Consider the following 14422-nt stretch of genomic DNA (forward strand, 5'->3'; position numbering starts at 1 on the left):
GCCTCGGTGTGGATCTTGAAAACCTTCTCTAAGAAGAGACCACGATTGCTTCCCTTCCCCCTCTCCACCAAGAAGACCAGCCCTGGCTACCTCTCGTCTCAGCCCTGTCGCTGCCGTGCTTTCAGGAGCCAGCAGATTGAATGTTTGTGCAATTCCCCCAGGCACGGGAATTCCCCAAGCCCCTGCCAGTCGAAATGAGAGCTGGCTGCTTGATGCAGCCTGACAGGAGCTGCTGCTCCCCAGCACGGGCACCCAGGGCTGTCTCCTCTTTTGACTCTGCTTTTCGGGGGGGGGAGCAAAAGAAGCTTTCTAAAATCACCTCTTAGATGAGAGGAGACGGCTTGAGAGAAAGCGTAAAGCAGGCAGGCTTTTATTTTTGCATTGTTCCCACCCTTGGAGGGCCTGTGAGATCCCAGGCTATCTTTTTTTTCCCCAGCACTTCAATTATTTTGTGACAGGCACTAGTTTGTGCAGCAGGAGAAGCAGTGGCTCATCTGCTGGAAGGCAGGTGTGGATAAACAAGGTGGAAATCTCCCCACAGGCAGGCTTGGCATGCCAATTTAAAATTAGCTTCCCTGTGGAGGAATGAGGAAAGAGGTTAACCCTGACGCGCTTAGGGAGGCGTGAGCTCTTCACTTTGGCACTTCAATGGCTCGAGTTTTGTTTTGGATGTGCAGCTCGCTTTGGAGAAGGTCCCCGGGGGGCCTGAAGCCCGGTGACGTACCTGGGTGGGGGCTTGTTGGAGGAAATCACCTCCTGCAGGGGTTGGGGGCCCATAATCCTGGACCTTGTCATAGATTTAAGTTTTCTACGAGCTGGGGGCTCTTTGCATTATTGCACGGAGGAAAAACTACAGTCAGGCTTGCTAAGCTGAGCCTCTGCACCAGCTGAAGATGCATCCCTTATCCTGGGCCTTCCCTCCCTCCAAATACTGCCCTGCAGCTTTGAAGCTGCACAACCCTGCTTGTGCCAGGACTTTTCTCAGTGAAATGATGCTCAACCCATCTAATGGACTCCTACCAAGAGACAGTTGGCTCCGTGGATGAGGAAAGAGCCCCCCGGGTGTTTTATCTTCCCGTTATCAGGGCTTTGGGTGCTATCTCCCACACCTCACAGCCAGGCTGAGGATTTGGGGGCTGGAGAAGCTGGCTGTGGGGTGTGCTGCTGGGCCAGTGCTCGTCAGGGGGGTGAGATGTTATCACTCATAGTTTGAACACAGGGATGAGGACATCAAGAAGCATGCAGAAGATGCAAAGCTGAGAGGAATTACTGCACCAGCAGAGCCCTGCTCTTCAGAGGGGCCTTGGCACGTTGGAGACACCTCCCGCAGCTCAACCAAGGGCGATGCAATGTCCTGTAGGGGAGAAGGAATAACCCCAGAGGAAAAACACCCTGTGGGATGCAAAATGGGAATATATTATAAAAGTTGAGCAGCTTTTCTCAGCTTGGCAGCAGCTGGGCTCTGAGCAGCCCTGCTGGGTGCCGGGGGTGAGGTGGAGGGTGCTGGAGCAGCCGCGGGGAGGCTGCAGGCGGGTCCTGCACAGCTCTGCCTCCTTGCTGGGGGCTGGCCTGGGGCAGCCGGCCTCGGGCTGATCAAAGCAGCTGCCAGGAGGCTTTGCTGGAGCCTGAGAAGAGTCAGGATGGGGTGGGGGTGATAAAGTAAGAGTGCTGGGGCTGTGGGCTTGGTTTTCTGCTGGTGCAAGCTGTACGTCCAAGCACCCTTCACCCTACCAACGTAGGAGTGGTGAGCTAGAGCTTGCTGAAAACCCCCTCCTGTCCTTTTTTCTGTCTGCTGGTGGGTCTCACTCGAGCCAAGCCCTTGGTTTTGGATGTTTTCTGGCCCTCCAGTCCCTCGTTATCACCTTTCTGCCCTGCCACAGGATTCCTAGACACAGTCATCCCGTCTTGCAGCCTGGCTGCTGTCTGGGCCATCCTGCACAACCTAGGGCTGGGAACCACGTTTTTTCCCTTTCCACGTGTCCCGCCAGATTCCCCAGCACATCTGGGGAGGTTTCAAACCCTCTGCTTGTATTTTCCCACTTGCCTAGTGGCATGTTAGGATCCCACAGCGCCCGCTGCCTTTTTCTTTAATGCGTCTGACCTCGGGGATCAATACGACTGTTTTGGCCAAAGAAATAACCGTGCATAACGAGGTTTATAGCATCGATTCCCTAGGCTAGGGCTCTTTGTTTTCACAAGCCACCAGGCTTGTCCCTCCCTTCCAAATAACCTGGATTGACAAATAAAATGTAAAAAAAATCAATAGCCGGCTCCATGCTTTTCTGGCCCGGGGGCACCGGAGTGACCCGAGCGCCCTCCCTCTCCCCCACCTCACCCTCTAGCAATCAGTGCGCTGCCTTTCTGGGCTGCTTGGGCTCTGATGATGAATGTATCGCCGCGTAGAGGGAATAGAAATTATTTCCTGCTCGAAAGTAATATTTAGAAGTGTTGGGAATCTAGGGGCTGAGCGCCTTGGAGGCAGGGACCTCGTGCTCAGAGGCACGGGCAGGCAGGCTGTGTTCCCTGTCAGACCCCTCAAAGGTTGTCAGCTGGCACACGAGTGATTGCCAGTTGGTCATTTGGGGCTGGCTTTTTGAAACGAAGCTCCCTTATTAGTGACCACCTCCCTTGATTGCTGCTTGTTAGCCCCTGATGGGAGTCTCTGGGAACGTGCCCTGGTGCGAGCGGTCTGTGCAGCTCTTCTCAGCTTCCTCCTGAGGTCTGCCTCTGCCAGGCTGGGGAAGGGCAGGTTTGTGCTGCTGCTTATTCCAGAAACCTCATCTTCCTTCATATATCACAGCTTCAGAAGGTGAGCAGCACAGTGCACGGCCCTTTTTGGGTAGCCTCCCCTCTTGCCTGATACCTACCCAGGGTAGGGACCGAGGCAAATCCTGCTTGCAGCTGATTTCAGCTTTTATGTGAAATAAATGTTTTTCTCCCTAACCATTAGTATTAAGCATTATCATTTCCCATTTCTGGAAGAATGTAACAGCAAAGATGCAGGTTTGACATGCCCGGTGTGTTGGGCATCCAGCTTTACCCTGGGTGTTGTGTGTGCCTCTTGGGGTTGTTTTTGAGGAGCTACGTGTGTAGTCTCTGCTCAGACTCTGGAAAGGGGCCATTTTTTTCCCCACGTCCCTTGCTATAAAGAGAAATGTGTCCGTGGAGAATAATCCGTGCTTATTCAAAGGCTGTTCAGTTCTAATTGGTACGAGGGACACTGGTGGGAAAGGCATCAGACCAGAGACCTTGCCTGGCAAGGGGTGTTTGTGGAAGGGACTTCCTGGTCCATCTGCTTCCTAGGACAATTCAGGCAGTTACTTCAATGACAGTAAGAAGGTAATCGGTTGGTGTAAGCAGCATTTAGTCTTGCTGTTGAAAAGCATCTCGTCTTCAGGCACAGCTCCAAAGCACACTCAAGCCTTGCAGTACCACCCTGCTGTCCGAAGCACAGGTCCGAGGAGCAAACCTCTAGTTCCTCGTGCTGTTGCTTGTGTCGGTTCCCTTTTACACCACGCTCCTGTGGCATCTTTCATGCTCAGGGCTCTAAAGCCTTGAGTCTGCTTGGTGTTTGCTGCCAAGCTGTCCTTTGCTGGGACATTTAAAAAAAGCTGTTGGACGGCGATCAGAACGAGCAGGCAGGAGTCAGGACTCTTGGGTTGTCTTCTCAGCTCTGTCATCAACTTCACGGTCTTGGTTGAGTTGTGGGGTGTCTGTTTGTTTGGTGGCGTGACCATCCTTACACTCAATTGCTTCTCTTGCAGATTTTCCAGCAAGTGGATTTCAACAAGAGGCCAGGACGCATGAGTGCTAAGCCGATAAACTTCGCGGTGATCCTGAAGCTTTCCAACGCCAACCTGCAGGAGAAAGCCTTCCGAGTAAGTGGAACCCAGCTGCCAACAGTGCACATCCTCAGAAACACAGCTTCTGTTCAAACAGGACTGGCCCCAGCAGCCTGTTCTGTGATCCTGTCCTGTAGGTTAGAGGCTCATTTCCCAGTCTGGGAGCTGAGGGGCTTAGTTCCTATCTGATATCTCTATTTCTGCTCCCTCTCCCCAGGATGGCCTCATCGAACAGCTCTATGACCTGATTCTTGAGTACCTGCATTGCCAAGCCCACAGCATCGGGTTCCCAGAGTTGGTTCTCCCCACTATCATCCAGGTAAGGTACAGGACACCTCTTAGAACGTCCCCAGAGTGGGATAAGCTCCTTTAACCTAGCAGCGAACTTTAGATGGTCCTGATAATGTGAGGGGAGAGCTGTTTACCTTTTCCCAGTCACAGTTTGTGTTTGCATTTTGAGGAATTCTTAGGAACAGAGGCATCACATCTAACAGGAGGCTGAAGGTAGGTGAAAGTGGCTTTAGTGTGAGCCACTCTTTTGGGAGACAAAGAGGGACAAAGGGCTGTAGAGATGCATTTTGGACCAGTGAATGCAGTTCTTGGCGATTTAGAGTTGTCCAGATTTGCTGTATTACCTCACCACAGCACCTGTGCTCTCGGAGCTCGTGTTTCTCCTTGCCTTATGGCTTTTCTCACGTGCTCTCCACAAGATGGCAATCCTCTCTCCCAGCCTATGTCCCCTCCAGCTGGGGCACTTTCTCCCTGCGTCCAATTCCTGTCTCTGTCCATCTCCCTCAGCACACCTCAGAGCATTGCTGCGAAGAGCTCTCCTTTCCCTCTGCCCTGGCATTCCGTGGCAGGCAGTTCTTCCTCTCCACTTCGTGTTTACACACTTCTTTCTCTGCAATAAGGCAGCCTAATGGGGCCGTGTCTGGGTGTACGGAGCCTAATCCTCCCCTAATACCGGGAGCTGAAGCTGGTGGCTTGTTTCGAATGAGCAGCGCCCTCTCTGCTTTGCACAGGAGGACTGCTGAGTGCAAACAAGCTGGAGCTTGTTCCTTCACATCCTCCCATTCCTCTTATTTTTAACTCACAAGCGGCAGGTGGCGAACAATTCGGTTGCTCCTGTACCCTCTGTGGGGCCACGTGCTTTCTGATGCCACGAGCCGCTGTGCCTGCCCACGGTGCTGCAGCCAGCCGGCTGCCCTGCCTAATACGAGCTGACAGGCAGCCTCCACGCTCTCAGAGCAGCTCCCCTGCCTGCTCTCCTTTTGCTTCTCACTTTATCGGCGGCGAACGAAGCCCTTTGGTCTCAGCCAGCAGCTGCTGGGAGCAGCCAAGCTGTCGGAGCCGAGGTTGGAGCTGGAACGAGGAGCGCCCCGTGGCTTCCAAACACAGCCCGGGACCAGCCCGGCTTTCCGCAGAGAATTCCCGCTGTCGGATTCCTCTTCGGCTGCCACTAACCACAGCCTCGTGGCCGTCTGCTGGGCCCGGGCTGCTGAGGTTAGCTTCCCAAAATCTCGGAGCCTTCGGGAAGACGCGCGGGGAGAAGGCTTTTCCCCTGGCACCGCTCCAGTTAGCTAGAAAAAAAATAAAAAATAAATCCCTCTTCCCCCCCTCGCTCAGCGCCGTGGGGCAGGGGCTGGCTTCCAGCTGGCGAGGGCTGCGCCGAGAGCTCATCTCCTCCTGGTCGGCGGCTTTGGGAGAAGCTGGGCTGAACTGCCTTCAGCCTGAACTTTGGAGCCTCCTTGCCTGGAAGGCAGGAAGCAGCCGGGGCAGATGAAAGGAAAGCAGAGCCAGCAGGGGAGGGAGGCGGTTCAAAGGCACGACCCCCGGGCTGCTGTTGCTGCTTCCACTCCACCACGGGCTGGTGAGGAGCTCAGGGCGTGCGTCTGGGTGCTTGGATGAGAATCCCTCGTCTGTAGGGTCCTTCCAGGCAGCGCAGAGCAGAGGTGGGAGGTTAAAGGGGAAAATTGGAGGGTTTGGATAGGGGCTGGTGCTGCTGGGAGGGGGCACGGGCAGGGCAGGGCTCGCAGAAGGACGGAGGTGCCGGAGTCCCTGCCAGCTGCCCTCCCTCCTGCTCGCTCTGACCCAGCTGGATATTGTCCCTGCTGCCTGAGAGTGGAGGATTGGGGTTGCTTTGGGTTCCCTGGCACACACGAGCCCAGCTGCAGCCCATCATTTCTCGTTGCCCGTGTCGTTTACTGTAAGAGGAGCTGGGTTTTTGCTGCGGTCTCCCCGCTGGTACAAACCCTTGGCGTTTGAGGCTGGCAGTTGGACGGGATCAATCCCACTAATCACAGAGCTGCTTAGCTAGGAGCCGACGTGAGATGTTAGCAGCACACACACACACAAACACATGTTCTGAGTGCTTTTATTCTGGAAAGCTGCGGTTGTTGTGCTTGGCAGCGGGGAAAAAGGCTCGCAGAGGGTTCCTTTCTCTCTCTCTCTCTCTCTCCCCCCTCTATCTTTCACTGTCTCGGTCGTTCCCTGCCTCCGAACGCAGGGCTGAGATCTCATTACCTTTCGTTAATATCCGTGGCAGATAGCGGTGGGGCTGTGAGGGATTGCCTGGGTCGGGGAGAGGAGGGGAGGAGGAGAAATGAAGCGCAGGGCCGGGAGAGCGAGCGCACGCCGCCAAACCGCCCCGATGGAGCCCGAGATTCGGCAGGATTTCAGGTGACACTCGTGCAAGGGAAGAAAAATGAGAATGTCCGTGGCAGCGGATGAAATGGATCTGGGGCTGCAGCCGGGGGGATCAGGGGAGATAAATGGAATGACAAATGCATCTCTACCACGGAGATAAATACGCAGCGCCCGCAAAAAAATAAATATTTTAGAAAGGGAGGGCGAGAAGAGGACGGGGCTGGCCGGCAGCAGCGCTTGGGGTGGTTCCTTTGTACCTGTTGGCGGGGCTGTCTGCAGAAAGGGGGCAAGGTGTTGGTTTTATCTCCCCTTTCTTGGAGTTGGCTGAGGGCTGGAAGGTGGAGAAAGGGAGGAGAGCAGCCCCTGCTGCCAGCTGATGGGGACGTTCTCCCCGCGTGGAGCAGGCAGGTGAAGGCTCCCTTGTGGTTAACCATTTTCTGCTGCCCCTTTGGGTCTCTTTTCCCCTAAATCAAAGCGTCTGGTACACCGGCAAAAAGGTCGCCCTGCAGAATTTGGAGAGCTGGTGGAAACCTAGCAGTGTGCTGGAATGGAAACCGGGGTCAATCCGCACGCTCCCATCTCTCCTGTTTGGAGCATCCTCTGCTGCCTCGCCGCGGTGTCAGAGCCCTGTGAGAGCTGCTGAGATAGAAAAAAAGCAAACCCCACAAAAACATGGTGTTGGCAGTGAGACAGTCCCATCGTCTGGGGGTACTGGAGTGTTTCCTTGCAGAGGGAGGGCAGGGGCCAGCTCCCTGCGAGTAGGCTGGACCTGGCCCGTGCCCTTTTTTTTGGGTTTGTGGTTTCCTGGCAGACTGGCTCTCGTCCCAGCCGTTCCGCCGAAGCCCTTGGGTCTTAAAAGGAGGAATTATCTAGGCACATGCCTGTGGGGGTTGCTCCGGGCATTTTTCTGTGGTGCCTGCGTGGGTTTGTGCCCTCGAAAAATGGGAGGTTCCAGCTGGAGCTGGGCTGGCAGGCAGGCGCTAAGCAAACCTCACCTCGTGTGACTCTGCACATGGCCCCCTGGCCTGACCCACAGCCCTGCAGCTCTGCCAGCCCCCAGTTTTCCCACTGAGCCGTGCAAAGACCTCCAGTCCCAGCCCACAGACGATCCTTTGTGCACTCCTTGCTCAATCTCTGCCTCCCAGCCTCACCTACCTGGGATTCCCACCCCAATATCCGTCGCGGTGCTGCTCCAGCCCCAGCAGTGCATCTTTTCAGAAAGAGCTCGAGTTCAAGGGTGCAGAGCTGTTCCTGAGCGAGCCCCACAGCTGGATTGGGTGCAGATATCTGTATCTCTGCATCCTCCCAGCCCAGGCTGGCAGGATGCTGCTCCGTGGTGTGAATGGAAGGCAGCAGGCACCCCGTGCTGTCCCTCACCGAGGATGGGAGATGTTTTTTTTTTTGCTGATGGGGTCTGTGCATGGAAACTCTTAACGTGGCTTTCCTTCTTCTTCTTCCCCCTCCTCCCAGCTAAAATCTTTCCTGAAGGAGTGCAGGATCGCCAACTACTGCAAGCCTATCCGGCAGTTGCTGGAGAAAGTGCAGGAAAATTCTGCCTACATCGCCAGCAGGCGTCAGAAAGCTACCTTCGGGGTGGCCAGCAGGGAGTCTGTGGTGAGTCTGCTGCTTCGATTTGGGCTTCCTGGAAAGACAGCCAGGCTCCGGCTGCCGGGGCCAAGCGGGTGGCAGGGGGAGGAGGGAGGACGAGCTCCTGGAAACGGGGCCGTGGGGTGCGGCAGGAGCTCGCAAACAACCCGGCTGGGCAGGGCCCCGCAGCCAAGAGCCTCATGGAAAACACAGGCCATAAATTACACCCTGCTCTTACTCACTGCACACGCACGTATGGAAGCGCCTCGCTTCGCTGGGGCACATCCTCTGCTGGGGAATTTCTGGCTTCTCATCACCCCGCTGCTGGTACGCCGGTGCCAGCTCATGGCTTAAGGTGAAGGGGGGGATTTCACCTCCTCTGTCACCGTGTTGTTTCCTCCTGGTGTGTGGAGACACCTCTCCAGCAGCTGTATCTGACTGATAGAGTTCAGAATCCTGAGCCAAACCTTTTTCCATTTTCCTGGTCTCTTGTGGAGGCAGAACTGGAGACCAACTAAAGGTACGAGCCCAAAGAACTGTGATCAGGCACCCTGGGCACCAGGAGAGATGCTGGTGTGTCCTGCTGTCTGCAATCAAGCAAATATCCACCCTGCAGAGGAAATGCTGAGCACATTCAGTGCCTGGAAAAGATGCAGTGGTGCTGGGTGGCTCGTAGGGCCCGTGGAGGTGTTGGGCTGCATCTCAGGGCAGTTGTGCCTCAGTGATGAGCTGAAGGAGAGCAGCAGGGGTAATGATCAGCGCTTCTTATTTTAGGAAATGAACTGCACGGGTAGAAAACAGGATATTTCGAGGGTGAGGTAGTAAATAGTTGGCCATCTGGCTAATAGAACGAGATGCTGTCTTCCTGGAAAAAACCTGTCGTGGCTAGGGGTGTTCCCCTGGCTGGGAAGGGTCCGGAGGGAAGGCACCACGAAAGGAGCAGGCGGAGACGAGCTGCCTGTCGAGGCGTGCCAAGAGGTGCTGGTCTCCAGGGCCTGTCCGTAAGGAAGCTGCCGCAGCCAGCTGGATGCAGATGGAGGCACTGGAAGCTGCTGGTTTCAGCTCGAAGCAGGGACCTGTTCAAACGCTCCAGAAGCAGCTGCCTGGGCTTAATTCCATTGTGCTGTTCTCTGCCGGCCTGGGGTAGGAGGGGAACCTTCTGTTGCTCTTTTTTTTTTTTGCCTCCAAGGGGACCGTGCTCCTGTCCTGCTAAACGAAGCCAAAGGGAAGCCTTGCTAACGAAGCTTCGTTTGCTTTTCCTCTGGGACGGGGAGCTTTGCATTTAGCCGGCGCAGCAACCTCTGCAGGTGAGCTGTGTGTGTGCACGCCTCCGCCTGAGAGTCAGCGGTGAGTCGGATAATTCCTTGCCCAGCAGGAGAGAGGAGGAATTATCTGTGTCTGGGAGGTAATTGAGGGGATCAAAGTGCAGGAACTGCAGGAAAATCACCCTTGGAAATCCTGGCACATCGGTGCCTTGGGCACAGCGCTGCTCTTCTGGGATGAAGGGGTTGAGGGAGCTGGTTTTGAAGAGGCTGAGCAGTCCTGGGTTCTGGAAACGCCGCTCGGGCTCGGGCTGCTTTGCCAGAGGAATTAGGCTTCCCGTCTGGAGCGCAGTGGTTGGGGTTGTGTTGTTGTTCTGTAGCTTCTGCGGGCAGACAGCGCCGTGACCACCCACCCGCTCCGCAGAGGTAGAGGTTTCAGCCCACAGGGCTCCCTGGAACCATGGGCTGGGGAGGATCATTGGCTGAAAAGAAAAAACGGGTTTCCAACAACTCTGCCACTGGCTGCTTTTCCCAGCAGCTCTGGCAGCAGCCCCTTTTTTTAAGAACGGAGCCATCGTTTTAACATCTTGCTGCCCGCACAGCTCCTAGCTGATGCTGGTGCACCTGCAGGAGCGTCGCAGGTAAGGTTGGGGCTGCTTTGGGGAAACAAAAGCTCTGTTTTGCCCAGCCTGTTTGGGGACAGGTTCTCCTCCTGCCCCTAAAGAGCGAGGGCAGCAGCCAGCTCGGTGCTTCGCCAGCTCGGTGCTTCTCCAGCTTATCTTTTGTGCCTGGGGACGAGCTTGGTGGCTGGTGACCTGCTCCTGTGCGAGCAGATGGGGTAGATTTCCAAAAAGGGCCAAAGCTCCCACAGAGACCGGGCTTCCCAGAACAGCTCGGAGCATCCCTCCAAGGCTGGGTTGAGCTTGCCAGGCTGTCCCCAGCCCACGCGGGGCGTTGGCACTCCTGCAAACACAAACCCTGCCCGAAAAGGCATTTGAAATAAAGTGGAGGGGCTGTGCGGGGATCCCCCCGGCATCCCAGGCACAGCAGCTGCGTTCAGCCTGATGCTTCCACCACGTTTTCAGGCTGAGAACTTGATTTTCCTTTTCTTTCTTTGTTGGGTCTGGATGTGTGATGAGCACCTCTGATTTGAGGTTTCTTCAGCACCTGCCCGGGCCCTGGCCTGGCAGGGGACAGTGCAGGGGAGGAGAGGAGCTCGCCAGGACCTGCAGCACGGCTCGGGAGCTCCACGCAGGGCTCTGGGGCTCCTGCATTTGAGCCCAGCCCAGGGAGAGAATGAGATGATGGCAGGCATTGCCTCGTTGCTGTAGGATTTCCAGATTTGCATCCATCCCCATCCCAGTGACCTTTTCCGTTTGCACAGTACCGGGGGCTTGATCCGTGCTGGGTGTCCCCTGGCAGCACGGTGATGCAGAGGCAGGAATAAAAGGAGAATTGCAAACAGTTGAGGTGGGTACGACAGCATCCACTCTTAAAATTCCCATTGAGGCATGCCGATTAGAAAAATGGGATTGTTTTATTTTAATTTTTTCATCTCTGGATTCCGACACTTTAAACCCCAAAGAGCCGCGTCAGAGCGCCCAGACCTTTGCCTTCCCCAAGAAGAGCCTTTCTCGGAAGCCCTCCGCCCCGAGCAGCATCAACAAATTGCCTGCCTGCAGCTGGCAGCCTGATGGGAGCCTGATCCACGAAGGGGGTGACTCCGTGCTCCTCAGGAATTACTCCTCGTGGGCCAGACCGCCAGGAGAGCCGCGCTGTCTGCCGCCTGCCGTCTCCTCCAGCCGGCGCTGCCGGAGCCAGAGGTCCATCAGCCCCGCTGCCAGCCCTCCGGGGGGAGGCTGAGGAGCAGCCCCGGGCTCCGGTGCAGAGCTGGAGCCGTGTTACAAACGCTCCCAAGGGATTTGTGGGTCTGGGACCCGGGGAATTACCAGCCGGGGGCCGTTTTGGCTGGCTGCGCTCTCGCGACGCGCCTGGTGCCGGCTGCGGAGGCCACAGATCATCTCCGCTTCCCTCCCGGTGATGGGCCAGAGCAAGAGCTGATGTAGGGTGATGGATTTCACCGCCTTACACTGCTCCTTTCCCTTGCTCCACGCTGCTGCCTGTCACAGGGACCTGCTCTCTCCATCATCTTGTCCCTCCGTACCCTCCTCCCCACGCCGTGGCTCACAGGCTGCAGTGCCCACACCACAACCCCCCGGTTTTGGGGCTCAGCTCCCCAGAAGCAGAGCCGATTTGGGCTCGGGGGAGGCGTGTTAGAGCTGCTGCTGTGCTTTGTGCTGTGAAGATGCTCCCCCCACCAGCAGCAGGCACCAACACCAAGCTCTGGGTTTGTTCTCAGCCCTTGGATTCAGGACACTTTTTTGGACCTGTGCTAACCTACGAGCGTATCCAAACTAACCCCTCCTGCTGCTCGTTCCCTTGCTCCTTTTGCCTGTTAAATTCCTATTTCCGTGCTTAATAAAATTGTCTTTGTCCTGTGGGATAGCACCAAGCCCCCGGGCACCGCGGCAATCCAGGTGACAGCCACGGCTCTCTGCAGCTTGGAAGCGAAGGGACCCTGGCAGGTTAAAAACAACGGGCTTTAATCTGACGTGCTGCCCCTCGCCCCTTCCAAAAAAAAACACCCTTCTAAGCATCTCGTGTGCTTCCCACTACTCCCAGTGTTTTCGCCTCCATGCTCCCCTCTCAGAAGCGGGCTCGGTGTTTTTCTTGCTCCGCTCTCCCAAGGCTGGGAGGAGGCCAAGCCCCCGCGGGGGAACGCTGGTTGCAAAAATAAACACTTGGCCACGGAGCAGGGGGAAGAGGCAAGCAGGCTCCCTTTGTATTTAGGTCTTGTAACTGCTTGCGTGAGGTTTTCCCGAATTAAAAAATAAAAAAAAAAAAGAACTTAGCGGGCGATCAGATGTCTCCCTTGCAAGAGCAGGGGGCGGATTTTGTCCTGAGAGATCCTCCGAGGTATCCCTGTGATCCCTGCCTGCAGCTTCGAGCCAAATTTCTTTACCTTCTCAGCAGGCTGTGTTGTCTGCCCTGCCTGCTGTAGGTGCTTTAACTCTGCTCCCAACTCCCTGCATTTGCCGGGGTGCTGCTGCAGACCTGCTTTGCCAACCTCCCTTACACCTGCACCCCTCTCTCTCCGCAGGAGCAGTGGGAGAAGCAGGTCAAAGAGGAGGGGACGCCTCTGACGAAGTACTACGCCCAGTGGAAGAAGCTGAGGGAGAAGGAGATCCAGCTGGAAATCACTGGCAAAGAAAGAGTAAGAAACACCTGACTGATTGCTGGAGCGAGAAATCAGGGAGGGGAGGATCCCAGATGAGTCCTGCTTGGCCTTTTATTCCCCCCACAGGGCTGGCCCTGCCATTCCCCACATCTCCTGCCCCAGGGAAGGTCCCGGCCAGTCCTCAGGGCACGAGATGCAGAGGGGGAGGTGGGAGCTGTGCTTGCATTAGGAGCCTGGAGGAAAGGGAAGGGAAGGAAAAAGCTGTCTCGATGCTAATGCAATGAAAGTGGCTGAGCTGGGCTGCCCGGCCAGGGAGCAGGAAATAGATATAATTGGTGTCTCCAGCGTATGGTGGGGAACAATTAAAATAATCGATGGGACGTGAGCGTGGCTGGCTCGGAGCCAAGCCCCGGAGCGTGCCACGAGACCTGCGAGACCCTAGAAATGCTCAGCACCATGCACCAGCCCCGAGATAAGGACAGGGGGAAGAAGAAATTCCCCCAGGGCAGAGGGAACAAAAGGAGCCTCTTGTTGCATGGGGCTGAGAGGCAGCAAGAAGTGGGATTGGGGCTAACCTGGCCCCAAACTGGCCTTACTGGTGTGAGCCACGACTTTCCCAGTAAGGAAGCAGCTGTCTCAAGGGGCCAGGAGATGAGCTCTGGGTAGGCGAGCCCCCATCTCGTGCTAAAGGTGAGCTGGAGCAGCGTGGGGTGGCCAAGGCCAGCTAAAGGGAGAGCTCACCTTGAAGGAGGGGTTGTTTTGGCAGAGCGAGGCTCAGGAGGACTTGGGAAACCAGGGGAAGTTTGAGGGCAGGGCCAGGGACTTGTTCTCCCCTGGAGGAAGCGGGCTGAACAGATAAAGCCTGGAGGGAGATTTCGGAGTTGGCTTTCAGAGAGCTCTGAGGCTGCCTGACATCTCGGCGTGCTGAATGGGGCTGTTGTCTCTCTCGGTGGGGGCTGCTAGCTTAATGATGCAGCATTGTGAGCCCCAGCAGGAGAGTGAACACCATGAGGCCCATTAGGGCTGGGAAAATCCATGTCCCATTAGCAGCCATTGGGGGGAAAAATAATAACAGGGAAAAAAAAAAAAAAGAAAAAAAAAAAAAGAAAAAAAATCAGCCTGGCTCTCAGCTGCTCCGAGCTGCAGCTCGCCTTATATAACAACACTGACCCCGTCTGCCCGTTCCCTTTGCTTTTCCCAAAGGTTTTTAATGGGATGCAGACTAATCGGCTTCGTGAGACTCGGTCTGTAGCGACCTTCTAGCTGGGGATTAAAAGACTGGCCCCCAAATTACCTAATTACTGCCCCTGCGTGATGAACACGGGCTGGATCTGCGGGCGCTGGCTCAGGGCAGGTCCTCGTTCCCCTGCTTTGTGGTCGCTGTGCAGCTGAGGGGGATTCCTGCTGCCTGCGTGTTGGTCCTGAGGGCACTCCTAGGGACATTTAGAAGGCCTTGCAGAGGGAGAAGGAGCCCCTGAATGATTTTTGCATTTATTTTTACTGCTGGAGGAGCGGCGGTGACCAGGCTCGTGGCGAACAGGACCGAGGAGCAGGGACCCGAGCAGTCAATGCAAGCAGCTTGTTGCAGGATCCGGGTTTCTCCTCCGGTTTGTTTGATGCTTACAGGGACTGGGACGCTTCCAACCTCAACTCCTTGCTGGTTGGGCAGTGCCAGGCTCCTGCTGTGACAAAGAGGAGCTGCTGAGGAGCGATAGCTGCCACGCAAGGGCTGCAGCCAGCGTGGATCTTGGCAGAGAGCGCCCAAAGGTGCTGCCCGTGGCTGCCAGCAGCAGGGCAGCGTGGTGATTCCGTGTCCCCAGCACCCACAGGTTGTGTTCTCCCTTCAC

General features: G+C 56.0%; 1 protein-coding gene across 1 annotated transcript in view; it reads left to right on the top strand.

The window, feature by feature from the left end:
- Positions 1 to 14422, top strand: part of NOC2L (NOC2 like nucleolar associated transcriptional repressor) — a 33899-nt gene that overhangs the window by 14489 nt on the left and 4988 nt on the right. Inside the window, exons 13-16 of the mRNA XM_084300363.1 lie at positions 3765 to 3878; positions 4060 to 4161; positions 7959 to 8102; positions 12498 to 12611. Of these exons, the coding sequence (XP_084156489.1) occupies positions 3765 to 3878; positions 4060 to 4161; positions 7959 to 8102; positions 12498 to 12611 (474 nt within the window). The remainder of the gene's footprint in view (positions 1 to 3764; positions 3879 to 4059; positions 4162 to 7958; positions 8103 to 12497; positions 12612 to 14422) is intronic.

The sequence above is a fragment of the Netta rufina genome (genome assembly GCF_964035555.1).
Source record: "Netta rufina genome assembly, chromosome: 22".
NCBI lineage: Eukaryota > Metazoa > Chordata > Aves > Anseriformes > Anatidae > Netta > Netta rufina.